General features: G+C 37.4%; 2 protein-coding genes across 4 annotated transcripts; both read left to right on the forward strand.

Moving 5' to 3' along the window:
• Positions 1 to 7,309: 7,309 nt before the first annotated feature.
• On the forward strand, positions 7,310 to 13,049 carry LOC147281023 (putative linoleate 9S-lipoxygenase 5). Of its 2 annotated transcripts, none has more exons than XM_086249328.1 (9): positions 7,310 to 7,598; positions 9,225 to 9,514; positions 9,720 to 9,960; positions 10,094 to 10,432; positions 10,579 to 10,664; positions 10,806 to 10,913; positions 11,030 to 11,337; positions 11,430 to 11,693; positions 11,912 to 13,049. In XM_086249328.1, the coding sequence occupies exons 1-9, from the start codon at positions 7,403 to 7,405 to the stop codon at positions 12,663 to 12,665; spliced, it is 2,586 nt and encodes an 861-aa protein (XP_086105454.1). In that variant the 5' UTR covers positions 7,310 to 7,402; the 3' UTR covers positions 12,666 to 13,049. The 2 variants fall into 2 exon arrangements, with proteins under 2 accessions (XP_086105454.1, XP_086105455.1); XM_086249329.1 differs by lacking the exon at positions 7,310 to 7,598 and adding an exon at positions 9,042 to 9,113.
• Positions 13,050 to 14,151: 1,102 nt separating this feature from the next.
• Positions 14,152 to 18,473, forward strand: LOC147281024 (putative linoleate 9S-lipoxygenase 5). 2 transcript variants are annotated; one of them, XM_086247505.1, is made up of 9 exons: positions 14,152 to 14,342; positions 14,744 to 15,038; positions 15,485 to 15,725; positions 15,859 to 16,197; positions 16,350 to 16,435; positions 16,612 to 16,719; positions 16,842 to 17,149; positions 17,238 to 17,501; positions 17,720 to 18,473. In XM_086247505.1, exons 1-9 carry the CDS (start codon positions 14,152 to 14,154, stop codon positions 18,471 to 18,473), a joined length of 2,586 nt encoding a protein of 861 aa, XP_086103631.1. The 2 variants fall into 2 exon arrangements, with proteins under 2 accessions (XP_086103631.1, XP_086103632.1); XM_086247506.1 differs by having other exon boundaries at positions 14,152 to 14,338; positions 14,749 to 15,038.
• The last annotated feature ends 1,540 nt before the right edge of the window (positions 18,474 to 20,013 follow it).

Here is a 20,013-nt window from a genome sequence, read left to right on the forward strand (position 1 = left end):
ATCTGTCACTATTTAATACAAATTCAATCACTATTGGTGACCTCAAATTGCCATACTATTTATTTCTTACATGTCACTTTCAATAGAGATATGGTCCTTATGGAGCATACATCTTCTCTTATTTTGATATATACTATATATATAACAAAGAATCAAAGATCTAAAAGAATGATCTTTCACGCTAATTACTTGACTAGAGAGCAAAGAGCCGTAGCGTTAAAACACCATTTAAACAAGCCTTTTTTTTTTTTTTTGACATGTTCAAACAAGCCATTAGAAAACTTATTGCTTAAACGGTTTTTTTTTCCTCTAATCTCTATTTAGGATTAGAAACAAAACTTTCATATATCCTTAATACTATATATGTCAAACTTTAGTAACAATCATGTGAGCTGCACTACAAAACAGGTGATCCCGCCTATTTTATATCGAACCCGACATATTGCATTCGATAATATAACAAGGTAAATTCTTGCTATATTCTCTCCTCAACCACTTGTCTTGGAGCGTATCTCTTTAGTTTAAGGTTTTATAAGGTTGGCCTAATTATTGATAAAGAGAAAAAAAAAAAAAAAAAGTTGGCCTAATTGGTATTTACTAGTCGTAAATCACTTCAACAAAAAATTGGGTTTCTATTCTAAAATTTGAAGAAGCACTACGATTTGAATTATATTTTTATCTTAGTAGCATATATATGAAGAAACTTGAGCTAGAAGTTGCTTTAAATCGTGGAACTCCTGTGTTGATACCCATTTTGTGTCATGTTGAGCCTTAGAAAATGTTGGGGCTTAGACTGTATAGGGCCTTATTGTTTGTATCAAATTTGGGCTTTAGATAAGTGATAGCCCATTAGGGTATTTATAAAGGTGAGAGTCTTATCATCTATTATAAAGAAGGTCCTCCACCTCTCTATGGGGGAGGGATTGATAGCGCCTCTTCGAGGGCTTTGATATTTCTCTGTATTTCTAATTATTCATAGTGAAACCCTAATCACAACCAAGTGGACGTAGCCTGGATCTAATTAGGATCAGGTGAACCACTATACATCTTTGTGTTTGCTTGTGTGATTGTCGTTTTATACTTTGATTATTGTCGTTGGTGACTTGACGAAATTTGCGCATCAACATTTGGCGCCGTCTGTGGGAAACGAGGTTTCATTCTCATTTGAACTTTACCTAATTGGCTTCATAACGGATTTCTTTGATTCTGCGATACAAATCATGTCTTCGGAGGGGATTTGTGAGCACCGTGACATAGGCTTGCTGAGGTATAGGCTTCCACTTATTGTCTTAAAGCTTAAGGTCTGACTTTGCTCTAGTTGCTGAGATCGAATAGGGGAAGGCGAGACCTAAGAAAACAAACAAAGGAGAGTTGCGGTTGAGACTTTAGCCTCAGCGAGGCCGAGGCTAAGGCTGGAAGTCACAAGCTGTCGCCCACATAAAGAAAAAAGAAAAAGCAAAAAAAACCGAGAGAGGGGGCGTGAGGCTTCAGCCTCAGCCTCGCCTAGGCAGATGCTAGAAGTTCAGTTCCCCTGCTCTAACCTAACAAAAACACAGTAGTTTGAGGCTTCAAACTTCTCTGCTTCAAAAATCAGAAAACCACAAAAAAAAAAAAAGCATAAAATAAAATAGGGGAGGCTGAGGGTTGTTGCCGCCGCCTCCTTATTCCGTTGCTACCCAATTAGATGGAGAGATCGGAGCAACCCAAAAAAAAAAAAAAAAAAAAAGATGGCTTCAGCCTCGGCATAGCTGAAGCCGCCGAGGAGTAGACTTGCCGAGGCCTTCCGTCCTCATGCATGCAGCCACAATGAGGGGAAAGGGTTCCTGTTCTGCAAAAACCGAAAGAATATAAAAAAAAATGGTGCGAGGGGAGAGGCTTCAGCCTCCCCACTTGGTTGCTGCCATAGCCGTCATGAAACAAGACCAGAGGAGGAAAGCTTTAGCTTCAGCTTTCTTCCACTCGCCGAAGCTGAAAGTTTCAGCCTCCTCATGCACCGCAGCCAAGATCGAGAGAGATCAAAGCTTCGACCTCTGCCTTGCCTAGGCCGAGGTGAGAGGTCGAGTTGCGCGAGCACGCAAAAGCGAGGAGGCTACTACCGAGGCTGCAGATCGAAATGCAGCAGCGGGAATGGGCTGCGCGACGTCGAGGCTGGGCTGCACGACGCCGAGGCTAGGCTGGGGTATACGAACGCCAAGGCTAGCATAGCGGTGCTCTCAAGATTGCAATAAGATGCAGAGACTGGGCTGGGGGCTATATGAAACCGAAGTCGATCGGCGTGCGCGTAGTGACGGCGGAAAAAGCTCATGGGTAGAGGACATCTGGGCTTGCTATGGTGTCGCCGAGGCGAGGCTTACTGGAGCGGCGGCTGTTTCTCTGAGTGGGTGAGAAAGGAATGGAAAAAATAAATAAATTGAGGGTTGTTGGAACCCACTGTACGAAGGGAAGAAGGAGCTTGGAGTTTGTGTTTCAACAAAAACAAAAACAGATAAGGGATTCTTTTTCATTTGATTATTCTCATATTACCGATCTGTAACTTTATCAACGAGTCTATCATTTGACATGCTGCTCATATGAAATATGGAATCAGATTATAATTCTTGATGAATTTGATCATCATATTGTCAATTATGATTATAGTTGGCATATTATTGGGTTTATGACCTATTCGTATGAATGAAGAGTGTTCCCGGTACCACATCATCAAATTCTCTAATTTGTTTGTATGAGATCAGAGAGGTTGATTACCACTTTTTCGAAAATATCAGTGGGTCGTGTGCACTCTGATCATGCTGTTTGGTTGAAGGGTTGAAGTCATTTGTGCCACGCCACATGTGTAGAGATTATTATTGATATGAATAAGGAGAAAAAATATTCATTGTGTATATGAGAATTGCCATACTAATTCTATGATATCTATCTTGGGCTTCGCTCTCTATTCAAGAGTTTGGCAGATTATCACCACATATAATACTATGGCATCAATTTGCAAGGAGATAGACCTTGATCATATTTTTATTGAAATGGAGCTCGACCTTGATGTTTTTGGGTGAGCTTGGGCTATACTTATTGGCAAGTATGATCTCCACGTTTATGGGTATGCTTGGCTTTATATTTAGTGGCGTGTACGACCTTATTGGGGTGTACGACTTATATTTAGTGGTGTGCACAACCTTGTTGGTGTGCACGACTTATATTTAGTAGCGTGCACGACCTTATTGGTGTGTACGACTTATATTTAGTGGTGTGCACGACCTTGTTGGTGTGCACGACTTATATTTAATAGCGTGCATGACCCTATTGGTGTGTACGGCTTATATTTAGTAATGTGCACGACCTTATTGGTGTGCACGACTTATATTTAGTAGTGTGCACGACCTTGTTGGTGTGCACGACTTATATTTAGTAGCGTGCATGACCCTATTGGTGTGTACGGCTTATATTTAGTGGTGTGCACGACCTTGTTGGTGTGCACGACTTATATCTAGTAGCGTGCACGACCTTATTGGTGTGTAAGACTTATATTTAGTAGCGTGCATGATCCTATTAGTGTGTACGGCTTATATTTAGTGGTGTGCACGACCTTGTTGGTGTGCACGACTTATATCTAGTAGCGTGCACGACCCTATTGGTGTGTACGGCTTATATTTAGTGGCGTACACGACCTTGTTGGTATGTACGGCTTATATTTAGTGGCGTACACGACCTTGTTGGTATGCACGATCTATATTTAGGAGCGTGAATGACTTTGTCCAAGCAACTGAAACGCTTCTATAGGCTCGAAAGGTCTAGTGAATGGGACGAGGCCCGAGCATGGGCTCGTGACCCAAAGAACCAAGGCCCAATTGTGGGCTTGGCGACCAATGGGCCAAGGGTTGGTGACCCAAAGAAGCGAGGCTAAGCTAGCCTCGGCTTAGACACGGGTTAATAGCCTGTGATGGACCATGGTTTAGCACCCATGGATACGAGCGCTTGATATGATAAAGGCGCATTGAATGTGCGAGGCCAATAATAGCTTAGTCTTGGCACTAAAGGAAGGCCCAAGCCCAGTAACATAGGCTTAGGGCTTCGTTGTAAGGGAGTCTTGGAGGCCCACATCTAGGGGACGCCCTGGGAAGGAGGTGCTCTGTAGATGGCCTAGTACCGATGCCGATAAATGATAAGGTCCGATTATGACGACTATTTAGCTCGATCAACATGTCACGTACTGATGATTGCAAGTTCCTAACCAAGAAGCACTATTTTGCTCAGAAACTTGGGGGACTTCTGTTGATACCCATTTTGTGTCATGTTGAGCCTTAGAAAATGTTGGGGCTTAGACTGTATAGGGCCTTATTGTTTGTATCAAATTTGGGCTTTAGATAAGTGATAGCCCATTAGGGTATTTATAAAGGTGAGAGTCTTATCATCTATTATAAAGAAGGTCCTCCACCTCTCTATGGGGGAGGGATTGATAGCGCCTCTTCGAGGGCTTTGATATTTCTCTGTATTTCTAATTATTCATAGTGAAACCCTAATCACAACCAAGTGGACGTAGCCTGGATCTAATTAGGATCAGGTGAACCACTATACATCTTTGTGTTTGCTTGTGTGATTGTCGTTTTATACTTTGATTATTGTCGTTGGTGACTTGACGAAATTTGCGCATCAACATCCTGCAAAAGTTGGATATGAAGACTTTGAATTGTACGACTATGGTTATATTTATTGATATAAATATATTGAAAGGCGTTTGGAGACATATGAAGTTACCTTGAACCAATGTTGAAGATATTTCTATATATTATATGTCTTAACTTAAGACTCTAAAGACTTATGTTAAGCAGGGATTGATTGACACAAATTTGTTTAATTAATTATGTAGCCAAAAAGGTCAGCTACCTCTATTTATGAAGCCAAAACCCCTGTGTACAAGTTAGGAAAAGAAAAGAAAACGTAGTTATGTCAAATTGAAGGACCATTAAATCTCTGAGGAATTAATTCTCTATACTTATCCAAAATTGCTAAAATCTCATATTAGTAAACTAGGATACGAGTATAGGTTTCGTATAAATCTTATGAAGCTCAAAAGTTGTCAAAAAATGTAGACGATTTGGTTGGGGACGAAAGTTTCAAACTAAAATCTAAACTAGAGCTTTTTGATACTATATTAGACAATTATTTAATTTTAAAATTTAAGTATATCAGAAAATGAATTAATAATATATACTAATTTAATACTGATATGATGCTTATCCATAATTCCAACAACTCCACAACGCATATGTTTCTTACTCTTATGATACTTAAAAGTCCATTTGATGCTACGTACTTCTTAGAAAGTGTTTTTTCTAAGTAGTGTTTTTTAAAAACACTTCTACTAAGAAGCACATGAAAATTTTATAAAAATTTAAGTGGTACATATAAAAGCACTTGAAAGTGTTTCCTCGTGAAGTACTTGCTAAGTGTTTTTCAAAAAATTCTTTAAAAGTATTTTTATAATTCAAAAATATTTTTATTTATTTATGTCAAACGTTATCAACGGCACTTTTAAATTAACAATTCTAAAAAAAATGCGAAAGATACCTTAATAATTAATCTTTTGATTAATACAGGTATATATGAATATGACCTCACAACTGTATTCATGCATGGTTTAGTTCCGTAATAAACCAAAAAAGCAACAGCTATCGAAGTATGAAGACTGATAGCCACCTTGTGAGTTGTGCTGCCAAATAAATATGCATGGGCTTGTTAGGTATGGACTACTTCAATTTTAGTTTAAGATAATGGTCATCCCAACTTAATACCTAAAAGTTCTTTAACCAAAAAAGCATACACTTCTATAAATATACCATCCAAAAAGTCAAAAACTAAAGGCAAGTAGGCATATATGCAAGTATGCAACAGACTTTCTTTAACAACACATTTTCTTTCTCGTTTATATGAATACCATTTTTAATCTTCAGTCTTATCTTGGTTGATTAAGGTAAGAACTGAAAAAACCAATGTACAAACTAATTTGCAGCTGACATTTAAGTACTTTGATGTACAAAGTTTGTGGGCATAATTGTTATATATACATTAACATTAAACTACTCTAATCTAAACGGATCACGTACACATGCATGCATATATACTTATACACACATTTTGAGAAGAGATTCTGTCTCTTTGTCTGTTGTGATTAAACTACTTAATCCACTTACCCAAAAACATAACTTTCTGGAATATTGTGATCTTAAACAAGAATTAAAAAAAAATCCCAAGTGGAAAAGACCCATGTGGAAAGTGATGAAACATGAGGAATAAAGATTATAATAAATTAATAATAATATAATAAAGCAATGTTGGGAGAGAAGAAGAATAATATTCCAATAATATTATTTTATTTACAGAACAAGTCCAATGAGGCAGCTTATTAACGACGGCTAAAATAATAGTGCGGTGGCTCTTTGGTTTTGCTTCTGATCGATAAAACTATAAAAGACCAAAAGGCCCAAAGCTGCGGTTCCAAATTGGCCAGAGTCTTTTGGCAAAAACAATAGGGCTCATCAAAGCGCGTTGGCGTCTCAATTTGTGCTTATGATTTTTCATTGACTGCGACAAATGCACTTATTTTGAAGCCCAAAACTTGTCAAGGATACATTGTGGGCCCAACCAAGTGCACAACTACCTACATTTAATGCGCTTCATGTCCTAACTATTTGATCTCTTCAAAACGTGGGGTATGGGTCTATTCACGATGTGGATATGGGCAGATGTGGCGTACCAAAATCTAACAGATATACGAAATATTTTGGGTCATATAAAGTATGCGTGATTATTAAAAATGATATGTGAATTACTTACTTGTTTGTGAGAATATTATTTAAAAATTTAATTTAAAATCAATTGACAATAAATTAAAAAACTTGATCAAAATTTGATGTATTATAAAGCGTAATTTGTTCGAGGTGAGATTCTATTATTAACTATAAAGGGTTGCTTTGTGATCTGAAAAATTAATCACGAAGAAATGAGTATGGGTTTGTAGTTTGCACCAATGCACCCATTGGAGAGATGAGTTGGTTTGTTCAGCAACTTAGAATCACCAAGCCATCCCTAGAAGAGTACGAATTAATTACGTACATTAAGAATTTAATATAAGTTAAATGTGAAAGACTTTACTCAGAGGATAGACCGATGACTTGGCACAGTTTATATTTTAAGAAAAGTAAGAGAAAGTAAATGGAACGTGTCCATATGAACAAGTTGTCAAGAACAGTGAAGCTTCTCATGAATGGGTACCTGCTCACTTTTGTCCCTACAAATACCCACAAGATCACAAGGCTCTCTTACATTCCAACCCAACTTTCAATATCTCATCCATCAACAACTTTTTCATATTCTTTGCTTGCCTTGTTCTTGGAAAAGCTAGCACAGCATGTTGCAGAACATCTTGGGCACCATCACAGGCCAGAACAATGGGAATAACAAAAAGATCAAAGGGACTGTGGTGTTGATGAAGAAGAATGTGTTGGACTTCAATGACTTCCATGCTTCGGTTCTTGATCGTGTGCATGAGTTGTTGGGCAAACGGGTTTCTCTGCAGCTCATTAGTGCTGTTAATGGTGATTCTGGTGAGTTTCCTCTCCCCATTGGTTAGAAGTTTCAGTTTTATTTAAAGATTAATGATTTAGTTATGGGATTAATCACATCCTAATGAAATGAAAAATAAATGGTTTTTTGTGAGGTTGTTCTGTAACCTTTACTTCTTATTCTTTTTCCTTTAAACAAAGACAAATAAATTGTGGTCATGAACTAACTCTCTGTTATTTTCAGACCATGCCTTTATTGGTGGATTGGCTGGGTTGTCATACCCACTTTGTTTGTTTTTATTAAATGTAATAGAGATAAGTAGTAATGCCCTGCCTTTTTTAAGTCCAAAGGGATCAGATTCTGGACACCATAGTGACAGCCAATATTGCAGTTGTTTTTATTATTTTCCCTTTTTCTGTTTCTGTTTTCTCCCTCTCTTTGGATGAGAATGGAAACATTTTACCAAATCTTCAAAGGAGGCAAATTGGGTCACATACATTATTCTAAAATATGAAAAACAACTAAATTTTTGTTTTTTAATTAGAAAAAAAAAAAAACCAACTCTTTTGATTTTTATCAGAACAAAATAAATAAATAAACAGCAAGTCTGCTTCCAGTCATGAGAGCTAGCTAGGCACCCCAAGTGGGTTCTTGAACTTACCCATTTCAATTTCCAAGCTTCTTATATTATGATTAGTTAATGGTCTCCAAGTCTCCAACACTGCATTTTCTTGCCCATGCATGTTGACCAAACCATTGATTTTGGTGAACACTCGCGATCAATAGCTTATTGAATCCATGTACGAAATACAATTACAGTAGAGGCATTATCATTTTTCAATATCAGGACTTTTATTGTCAATTAAAATTTGACAATATCATGATCATTTGGAGAGAAGCATTTAATTTTAACTGACTTGGTTGTAAGTGCGTCACCCTTATAACGGATAGTGAAAAAGATAATTATAAAATTGTTGTAGTGGACTAGTGGTTGAAACAGTGACATAATTAATTAAGCTTGTGAAACATACGAATATGATAATGATTTTCAAATCATGGCTATTAGGTAGCCATCTCATTCAGTGATTAGACAGACAAACTAATTATTAATTAGAGATAGTGATCTCACCTTTGAGCCCCAACTACCAGTCTACGGTCAAACCTGAAAATGAATAAGCACCATGCAGCTGTATATTCTCATCTTAATAAAATTTGAACATGAATTTGAGTTTTTTTACCTCTGAGGCTTCAAAGTAAATTTCAAGACTGTGTTTAACTATGAGTTATAACTTATATGGCATATCTGTGACACCAGTCTAGTCATAGGAGAGGCTTATGACCTGCCTGATCATGTAATTTGGTTAATTAGAAGTGCTAGGCTTGAGCTTGAAGTTCTAATATGGTTAATATGGCAAATTAAGAACCTAACCCTGATTCTCCTTATGCATGTCAAACATAAAAAAACATAACAGTGGTAGGCTTGGACCAACCATGTCTCTGTGCTACAAAATTTTTTGGATGATCATGCTTGTTGATACATATGTTGTGGCCCTGCAGTTAGTAATTTGTCCAAGTGGCCTATATATAACATCTTTGCAAATGACTATATAATGAGCTTGTTGCATTGATAAAGTATTTTTTGAACTTGGATCTATGTGTTTTTGTAGAAAATGGGTTGCAAGGGAAACTTGGACAGCCAGCATATTTGGAAGACTGGATTACCAGAATCACTTCTTTAACAGCAGGAGATTCTGCATATGAGGTTACCTTTGACTGGGAAGAGGAGATAGGAGTTCCAGGAGCATTCTTAATAAAAAACAACCATCACAGTGAGTTCTACCTTAAGACTCTAACACTCGAAGATGTTCCGGGTGAGGGCCGGGTCCACTTTGTTTGCAACTCATGGGTGTACCCTGCAGACAAATACAACAAAGACCGTATTTTCTTTGTTAACAAGGTAATGAATGATTCACATGATTCATTAGACTGCTGCTGTAATATTTTTCCAGATAGCCCCTTTCCACTGCTAGAGGTCTAAGTTCAAATGAGAGTTGAATTTTAGAACTCAATTCAAATTCTTCCTAAAACATGACTTTTTGTTGTTGTATGTGTAAGGTTGTGAATTGTATCTATGCTAAAGTTCATGCTATATATCTGTGCAGACATATCTTCCAAGTGATACACCATTGCCACTACGCAAATACAGAGAAGAAGAACTTGTACACTTGAGGGGAGATGGAAAAGGAGAGCTCCAGGAATGGGACAGGGTGTATGATTATGCTTACTACAATGATCTGGGGAATCCAGATAAGGGTCCAACATATGCCCGGCCAATTCTTGGAGGGTCTAGCGAGTACCCTTACCCTCGCAGAGGAAGAACTGGCCGGTCACCAACAAAGACAGGTTAGCCATTTACAATGATTAGTTGATATCTCATATTTTTGACTGTTTTAAAATAAAAGTTGATATACTAATTTGGATTTTAATTAACTGTTATTGTTACTATCATTAAGATTTTTTGCTCTTATTCCAACAGATCCTAACAGTGAGAGTAGGCTGAAGCTTCTTATGAGCTTAAACATTTATGTTCCAAGAGATGAACGATTTGGACACTTGAAGCTGTCAGACTTCCTTGCTTATGCTTTGAAATCCATAGCTCAATTCATTAGACCGGAGCTAGAAGCTCTGTTTGATGGCACTCCCAATGAGTTTGACAGCTTTGAAGATGTACTTAAACTCTATGAAGGAGGAATTCCGTTGCCTGAAGGTTTCTTAAAGGATATCGGAGAAAACATTCCTGCAGAGATGCTCAAGGAAATTTTCCGAACTGACGGTGCACAATTGCTCAGGTTCCCAATGCCTCAAGTCATCAAAGGTATGGTATATTTCTGTAAGGCACAGCCCTTGTTGTCTGCCAATGCCAATGAAAACATTTTGAACTTTGAGGCTTACTGCAAGAGCCTGTGATATCATATACTACTTCCTTTCATTTAATTGTGATGTTTCAATGATTTGGTGCAGAGGATAAATCTGCTTGGAGGACTGATGAAGAATTTGCCAGAGAAATGCTGGCTGGAGTGAACCCTGTCAACATTCGTCGTCTCCAAGTAATTTTAACATTATTTTTTGTGTTATTTTCTGCAATGATAATGGAACAAAAATTTCTAGTGTTTCCTCCATCTTCTCCACAGTCCTATGGAGGATCATGGTTTCATATTTAATCTTATTTGCAAGTAATTTAACTGTAGGAATTTCCGCCAGCAAGCAAGCTAGACCCAAAAGTTTATGGTGATCAAACCAGTACAATAACAGAACAACACATAGGGAATAACTTGGATGGACTAACAGTGGATGAGGTAATATCTTAGATTCATATCCTTCAAGAAAATTTCATATAGTGTGCAATTACTTTGCAATAAGCCAATGTATGATTTTATACCATTTCATAATGATGAAAATGAATTTTGGATAGGCAATCAAGAAGAACAAGATATTCATATTAGATCATCATGATTCATTGATGCCATACCTGAGGCGGATCAACTCAAATACTACCTCAAAGATCTATGGTAGCAGGACACTCCTTTTCTTGAAAAGTGATGGAACTTTGAAGCCATTGGTGATTGAATTAAGCTTGCCTCATCCTGATGGAGATCAATTTGGTTGCATTAGCAATGTATATACACCAGCTGAACAAGGTGTAGAAGGCTCCATATGGAAACTAGCTAAAGCTTATGTGGCAGTAAATGATTCTGGATATCATCAACTTGTCAGTCACTGGTATTACTCTCTCAAAGAAAGATTAGAATATAAGTTCATTCATCCTATACTTTGAAATGGGTTTCTGATTTTCCTTCATCTTTTGGTCACAGGTTGAATACCCATGCAGTGTGTGAACCAGTTGTTATAGCTACGAACAGGCAGCTTAGCGTGGTTCACCCAATTTACAAACTTCTGCATCCTCACTTCCGGGACAATATGAATATAAATGCACTTGCCAGGCAAATCCTCATCAATGCTGGTGGAATTTTGGAGATAACAGTTTTTCCAGCAAAATATGCCATGGAGTTGTCATCGGTAGTTTATAAGGATTGGGTTTTCCCCGAGCAAGCACTCCCTGCAGATCTCATCAAGAGGTAAACACAAATCTATACTTTGTGAGTTATAAGGCACTAAAAGTAACTCAAAACGAGCACTGCATAGTGATAATATCCATCACAAAAACCATTATAACAAGATTATTAGTTTTAAAATCTTGGTAAAGGTTGTCTAAAAGTCTAAATGTATAATAAAATGAAGCATTTTCCTTCACATTCTTATTTCAATTTCATTGCTATGCGTTTGCTCAATACAGAGGAGTGGCAGTCAAGGATGAAAATTCTCCACATGGTCTTCACCTACTGATAGAGGACTACCCATATGCTGCTGATGGGCTTCATATCTGGTCTGCAATAAAAACTTGGGTGGCAGACTATTGCACCATCTACTACAAGACTGATGACATGGTTCAAAAAGACACAGAACTCCAGTCCTGGTGGAAGGAACTTGTAGAGGAGGGTCATGGTGACAAAAAAGATGAGCCATGGTGGCCTAAAATGCAGACTCGTGAAGAGCTAATTGAAACATGCACTATCATCATATGGACTGCTTCTGCTCTCCATGCAGCCGTCAACTTTGGACAGTATCCTTATGCAGGATACCTTCCAAACCGCCCAACTATGAGCCGGAAATTCATGCCTGAGAAGGGAACTCCTGAATATGATGAGCTTGAGTCAAACCCAGATAAGGCTTTCTTGAAAACAATTACTGCTCAGCTGCAGACAGTACTTGGCATTGCCCTCATAGAAATTCTGTCTAGGCATTCTACTGATGAAGTGTATCTGGGGCAGAGAGACACTCCTGGGTGGACAGCAGACACACAAGCGTTGGAAGCCTTTGAGAGATTTGGAAAGAAACTGGCAGAAATTGAGGATAGAATTATGAGTATGAACAATGATGAGAAACTGAAGAACCGAGTTGGACCAGTCAAGGTGCCTTACACTTTGCTCTTTCCTACCGGCGAAGGTGGAATTGCTGGCAAGGGAATTCCCAACAGTGTCTCAATCTAAAGCTTATTTAATTGTGCTATTTACTAGAGTTCTTGTCTTTATAGTTATTCTTCTTTTCTTGGTTCAGAGGAAGGGCAGTGTGCAGGGAGGGGTATGCCTTAGATTACCCCAACTAGAAAATGGGAAGCCTTTCAAGTCACTGTAATACTGTATCTATAGTTAGTATAAAGCAAGCAGCTTAAGATGGCTTAAGTGTACAAGTAAAGCAAAATTGAAATGTATTTTTGTACTAGTGCCATGTAAATAAATTTAGCTGCAGCAGAAGCTAAAGTTCTGCAGACAACTCAACTATGTAAAACACACTTATATACATAACTTATTCTGTATATTCATTAGCTGCATTTTGCAACTGTTGAATATGCTGAAAGCCTTTCTCTTAGAAAATTCTTCAGTAACAGCCTATGCATGCAATACCAACATATCATCAAGGGCATTGGAAAACTATGATGGGTATACATTTTCCTCATGGATACCATTAATGCTATTTATCCTAACAGGAATAAATTTTTACGTAAGCAACATTCTCTATAGTTGTCCAAAATACTTTTTATTATGACAGTGCCAAGTTGTTGGCTATCGTGAGTTGCCTATTCTAGAATATATATGCAATGCCACACGAGCATTTAGATGCCTAACGACTATATGGAGAAAATGACTGAATGGATGGAATGGGCTAATGTGTGACATTGAAACTTCATACTAACTTTAGGCGTGACATCAACAAATTTCAAACATTGGGTACCAAAATGAAATTGAGTGCAAACTTTAGGGTGTTGATTGTGAAATTAACTTAAACTTTATGACAGTGATAAGATCTAAAACAAATTAATGACTAGCATATGGCCTAGCTTGACTTGGCGGCACTTGTATTTATAAAATTTTTGTTGGTCATAATCTAACTTGATTTCTTTTCTTTTTTTGGTAAAAAATCTAACTTTATTTGGATCATAATCTAACTTTTATGGGAATTTTTTGTTGGTCATAAACTCATAATCTAACTTTATTTCGATCATTAAAGAATCCAACTGATGTAAATTGCGAGGTTGCAATTACAACTATTCAAACTCATATTAATACATTTTTGTTGGCTATGATTTGTTGCCTATTCCATGTCTAACGACTATATGAAATTTTTGACCAGCAGACATGTCTAATTCTTAATTGTTAGGATACGATCGTCTTTTAATTGATATAGGTGTGACCTCACCTCACAACTGTACTTCATGCATGATTTAGTTCCTGCTGAAACCAAGAGCTATTAAAGACTGATATCCACCTGAGTGATGCACAATTAAGAAACCTATCTCTACCAAAAGAAAAAAATAATAATAATAATTTATAATTAAAGCTAGGCTGATATTCATTGATATATACCTGCTCACTTCTTCCCTACAAATACCACAAGACCCTCTTACACAACTCTTCCAAACCAACTTTAAATATTTTCATACGTACTCTTTGCTCCATTAGTTCTTAGAAGCACAACATGTTGCAGAACATTTTTGGCCTAATCACAGGCAAGAATAATAATGGGAATAAAAATTTTAAAGGGATTGTGGTGTTGATGAAGAAGAATATGTCGGGTTTCAATGACTTCAATGCTTTGGTTCTTGATGATGTGCACGAGTTGTTGGGCAAAAGGGTTTCTTTGCAGCTCATTAGTGCTGTTAATGGTGAGTTCTTTCTCCATTGCTCACTACTAATATTCATGGTTTCCTTTTGTTTCAGTTCAAAGTTATTGTTTCTATTCCAAGATTCTTATATGCTTCCCAACACTGCATTGTGTAACCCCATATATATGCATGCATGTGGACCAAATCATAGATTTTGGACCATGAATTTGGTGAACATATACCATGAACTGATCAACAGCTTATTGACTCCATTGTGCGATATACACTAAAGCAAAGACATTATTATTTTTAAATGGCAGGGTTTTTATAGTCAATTAAACTTTAACAGCATCATGATCAATAATGGAAATGACTATATAATGAGCTTGTTTTATAGATAAAATATTGGTTACTGTATGGGTTACTATAGCAAATAATTACTTTTTGAACTTGGATATGTGTTTCTGTAGAGAATGAGTTTCAAGGGAAACTTGGAAAGCCAGCATATTTGGAAGACTGGATTACCACAATCACCCCTTTAACATCAGGAGAGTCTGCATTCAAGGTTACCTTTGATTGGGAAAAGGAAATAGGAGTTCCAGGAGCATTCTTAATAAGAAACAACCATCACACTGAGTTCTACCTTAAGACTCTCACACTCGAAGATGTTCCGGGTGAGGGCCGGATCCACTTTGTTTGCAACTCATGGGTGTACCCTGCAGACAAATACAAGAAAGACCGTGTTTTCTTTGTTAACAAGGTAATATGTGAATGAATCACAAGATGCATGCAGAGTTGGTCAGTACAAGGATCTTGGAAAATTTTAATCAACTCTGGTTTGGTTCCTCTACTTGATGCCAATATCATGATTCAATTAAACTCCTGCAGCAATTTTCCAGATAGACCTTTTCGACTCCTAGAGATCTATACAAGACAAACAAAAAAATTCACACATAAAGACACCTATTGGATAATCAATAAAGTTAAGTTACTTTCAGTATAACATGAAAAGTAAATAGGACAAGGATTAAAAGTGGAGCACATAGTATTTATACAAGTCCAAATGAGAGATGAATCTACAACTTAACTCAAATTCTTCCTAAGAAAGTTTTTGATGTAGCTGATGGCAGTTCCAAGTGCAAGCCTAGTATGTGTGAGGTTGTGTATCGTATCCTAAGCTAAAGTTCATGCTATATATTTGTGCAGACATATCTTCCAAGTGATACACCATTGCCACTACGCAAATACAGAGAAGAAGAACTTGTACACTTGAGAGGAGATGGAAAAGGAGAGCTCCAGGAATGGGACAGGGTGTATGACTATGCTTACTACAATGATCTGGGGAATCCAGATAAGGGTCCAACATATGCCCGGCCAATTCTTGGAGGGTCTAGCGAGTACCCTTACCCTCGCAGAGGAAGAACTGGCCGGTCACCAACAAAGACAGGTTAGCCATTTACAATGAAATGTTGATATCTCATATTTTTTACTGTTTTAAAGTAGAAGTTGATATACTAATTTGGATTTTAATTAACTGATATTGTTACTATCATTAAGATTTTTTGCTCTTATTCCAACAGATCCTAACAGTGAGAGTAGGCTGAAGCTTCTTATGAGTTTAAAAATTTATGTTCCAAGAGATGAACGATTTGGACAATTGAAGATGTCAGACTTCCTAGCTTATGCTTCGAAATCCGTAGCTCAATTCATTAGACCGGAGCTAGGAGGTCTGTTTGATTGCACTCCCAATGAGTTTGACAGCCTTGAAGACGTGCTTAAACTCTATGAAAAAGGAACTCTGTTGCCTGAAGGTTTATTAAAGAATATTGGGGAAAACATTCCTGCAGAGATGCTCAAGAAAATTTTCCAAACTGACTGTGCACAGTTGTTCAGCTTCCCAATGCCACAAGTGATCAAAGGTATGGTAGATATTTGTCAGGCACAGGCACAGCCATTGTTGTCTACCAATGGCAATGAGAACATTTTAAAGTTGGAGGCTTACTGCAAGAGCCTGTGGTATCATATAATATTTTCTTTCATTTAATCGCGAGGTTTTAATGATTTTGAACAGAGGATAGGTCTGCTTGGAGTAATGATGAAGAATTTGCAAGAGAAATGCTGGCAGGAGTGAACCCTGTCAACATTCGTCGTCTCCAAGTAATTTTAACATCATTTTTTGTGTAATTTTCTGCAATGAAAATGGACGAAAAACAAACAAAAATTTCGAGTGTCAAGTTTACTTTTTATTTTCCTTTTTAACTCCATCTTCTTCACAGCCAAATGGAAGACCATGGTTTCATCTTCAATCATGTTTGCTTCTAATTTAACTGCAGGAATTTCCTCCAGCAAGCAAGCTAGATCGAAAAGTTTATGGTGATCAAACCAGTACAATAACAGAACAACACATAAAGAATAACTTGGATGGACTAATGGTGGATGAGGTAATAATATCTTAGATCCATTTCCTTCGAAATGACTTTCATATAGTGTACAGTTATTTTGCAATTAGCTGATGTTGATTATATACCATTTCATAATGATGAAAATGAATTCGTTTGGATAGGCAATCAACAACAACAAGATATTCATATTAGATCATCATGATGCATTGATGCCACACCTGAGGCAGATAAACTCAAATACTACCTCAAAGATCTATGGTAGCAGGACACTCCTTTTCTTGAAAAGTGATGGAACTTTGAAGCCACTGGTGATTGAATTAAGCCTGCCTCATCCTGATGGAGATCAATTTGGCTGCATTAGCAAAGTATATACACCAGCTGAACAAGGTGTAGAAAGCTCCATATGGCAACTGGCCAAAGCTTATGTGGCCGTAAATGACTCTGGATATCATCAACTAATCAGTCACTGGTGCTTTTTCAAAGAAAGCTTAGAAAATAAGTTCATTCATCCTGTACTTTGATATCGGTTTCTGATTATCCTTTTTCTTTGGTCACAGGTTGAATACCCATGCAGTGAGTGAACCAGTTGTAATAGCTATGAACAGGCAGCTAAGCGTGGTTCACCCAATTTACAAACTTCTTCATCCTCACTTCCGTGACACCATGAACATAAATGCATTTGCCAGACAAATCCTCATTAATGCTGGTGGCATTCTGGAGACGACAGTTTTTCCAGCTAGGTATGCCATGGACTTGTCATCAGTAGTTTATAAGAATTGGGTTTTCCCTGAGCAAGCACTCCCTGCAGATCTCATCAAGAGGTAAAGAGAAATCTATACTTTGTGAGTCATTAGGTACTAGAATTAACTCAAAATGAGCAATGCATAGTGATAATATCCATCAGAAAAACCAGTGTAACAAGATTTTTAATTTATAAATCTTGGTAAAGGTTGTCTATAAGTCTAAGCGCACAAGGAATTTAAGCATCTTTCTTCACATTCTTATTTGAATGACATTGCTATGCCTTTGCTCAATGCAGAGGAGTGGCAGTTAGGGATGAAAATTCTCCACATGGTCTTCGCCTACTGATAGAGGATTACCCATATGCTGTTGATGGGCTTCATATCTGGTCTGCCATAAAAAGTTGGGTTGAAGACTATTGCATTTTCTACTACAAGACTGATGACATGGTTCAACAAGACACAGAACTCCAGTCCTGGTGGAAGGAACTTGTAGAGGAGGGTCATGGTGACAAAAAACATGAATCCTGGTGGCCTAAAATGCAGACTTGTGAAGAGCTAATTGAAACATGCACTATCATCATATGGACTGCTTCTGCTCTCCATGCAGCCGTCAACTTTGGACAGTACCCTTATGCAGGCTACCTTCCAAACCGCCCAACTATAAGCCGGAAATTCATGCCTGAAAAGGGAACTCCTGAATATGATGAGCTCGAGTCCAACCCCGAAAAGGCTTTCTTGAGAACAATTACTGCTCAACTGCAGACAGTCCTTGGCATTTCTCTCATAGAACTGCTGTCTAGGCATTCAACTGATGAAGTGTATCTGGGGCAAAGAGACACTCCTCAGTGGACATCAGACACAAAACCGTTGGAAGCCTTTGAGAGATTTGGAAAGAAACTGGCTGAAATTGAGGATAGCATTATAAGTATGAACAATGATGAGAAACTGAAGAACCGAGTTGGACCAGTCAAGGTGCCTTACACTTTGCTCTTTCCTACTAGTGAAGGTGGACTCACTGGCAAGGGAATTCCCAACAGCGTCTCAATGTAAAGTTTATTTGTTCTGCTATATGCTAGAGTTCTTGTCTTTATATTTTTTATATTGTTTCAAAGGAAGTGCAGTGTGTAGGGAGGGGTATGCTTTAAATTGCCCCAAGTAGAAAATGGGAAACATTTCAAGTTACTATATCTGTAGTTAGTGTAAAACAAGCAGCTTAAGATGGCCGAAGTATAGAAGTAAAGCAAAATTGAAATGCCTTGTTGATGGGTCTGATGCTGGTCAAAAAATGAACATCACCCTCAAATTACAGTTGCAGTAGTGCCATGTAAATAAATTGAGCTACAGGAAAAGCTAAAATTCTTCAGCAACTCACCTATATACAATACACTTATATGCATAACTTAATCTCTATATTCATTAGCTACACATTTCATCAAAGGCATTGGAAACCTATGATAGGCATACTTTTTCCTCAGGACTAAATTTTACTCCAGCAAAATAAGAAAACTTACTGAAAGACTGAGACTGAGAGAGAACTTATCAAGTAGAACTGAACTCATCAATGGCAGTATTTCATAACCCTAAGGCCCTACAGCTCCATCTTAGCTTGTGTGCCTTGCATAACATAACTATGAAACCAGGGAAATTTTGTGTTTAATCTGTTTTGTTCTAGATTTCTCATCTTTTTGTGTTTGTGGGTTTGGTCTGTTGGCCCTTGTCCTTTGGTTTGGGCCTTGCTCTTTGTATGTTGGTAAGCCTAGCCTTTTGGGCCTTTTGTCTGGTTCTCTTTGCCTTTTTGGGCTCCTTTAATAAAGTGTTATTCTTCTGACCAATAAAAGAAGGCAACGTATAAGTGGAGCTGTCCGAGCTAAATAATTGGTACTTGAACAGACTAAATTTAAACGGTCAACTGCCTTTCGTAATTTGTTGTGAAAGTGTTTTAACTCAACTTGATTTTACTTGATTTGGATGTGATCATTAAAATATAATTATTTATTTCTATAAAACCATAAAAATACAAATTAAACAGCAATTGCTAGGACTGAAAATTAAATAAAGCTCTCGCAAAAAATAATCGAAGTTCGTTCTATAGAACGAATTCTTTTGTGTATATTATGTAGTACATCTAGTTCTCGTATACTCTTACCATTATAGTATACAACGAGTATCTCACATGTGACCCAACACATGACTAATGAATATAAGTGAATGTGTACGTGGTACTCACTGTATACTAGGCAAAGTTTATGTTGCAGTCACATACAACAAATTTTTCATTCAGTAGTATTGTTTGGTAAGAAAAGTTTTGATTGGTAGCTAGAACATGTCCCAGAAGAATAATTAAGTTGGAATTTTGTAATTTGCTGGCACAATTGAGGTTCTTATATATTGACTTGATCCACTTATCTTCTACCAAGTGACTTGACTAAAACTTTAATGCTGAAGTTGAAGGGTGGCTCATGAGTCATGACATTAATTAATATAATCAGCAAGTTTTTTGAGAAAAGTCTTCCCATCCCATGCAGGCACCTTCCTCGTAGATTATATTGAAGTATACCCAATTTGACTATTTCTGTAATATTGAAGCAAA

Source organism: Dryas octopetala, chromosome 6, assembly GCF_963921425.1.
Source record: "Dryas octopetala chromosome 6, drDryOcto1.1, whole genome shotgun sequence".
NCBI classification, from domain to species: Eukaryota; Viridiplantae; Streptophyta; class Magnoliopsida; order Rosales; family Rosaceae; genus Dryas; species Dryas octopetala.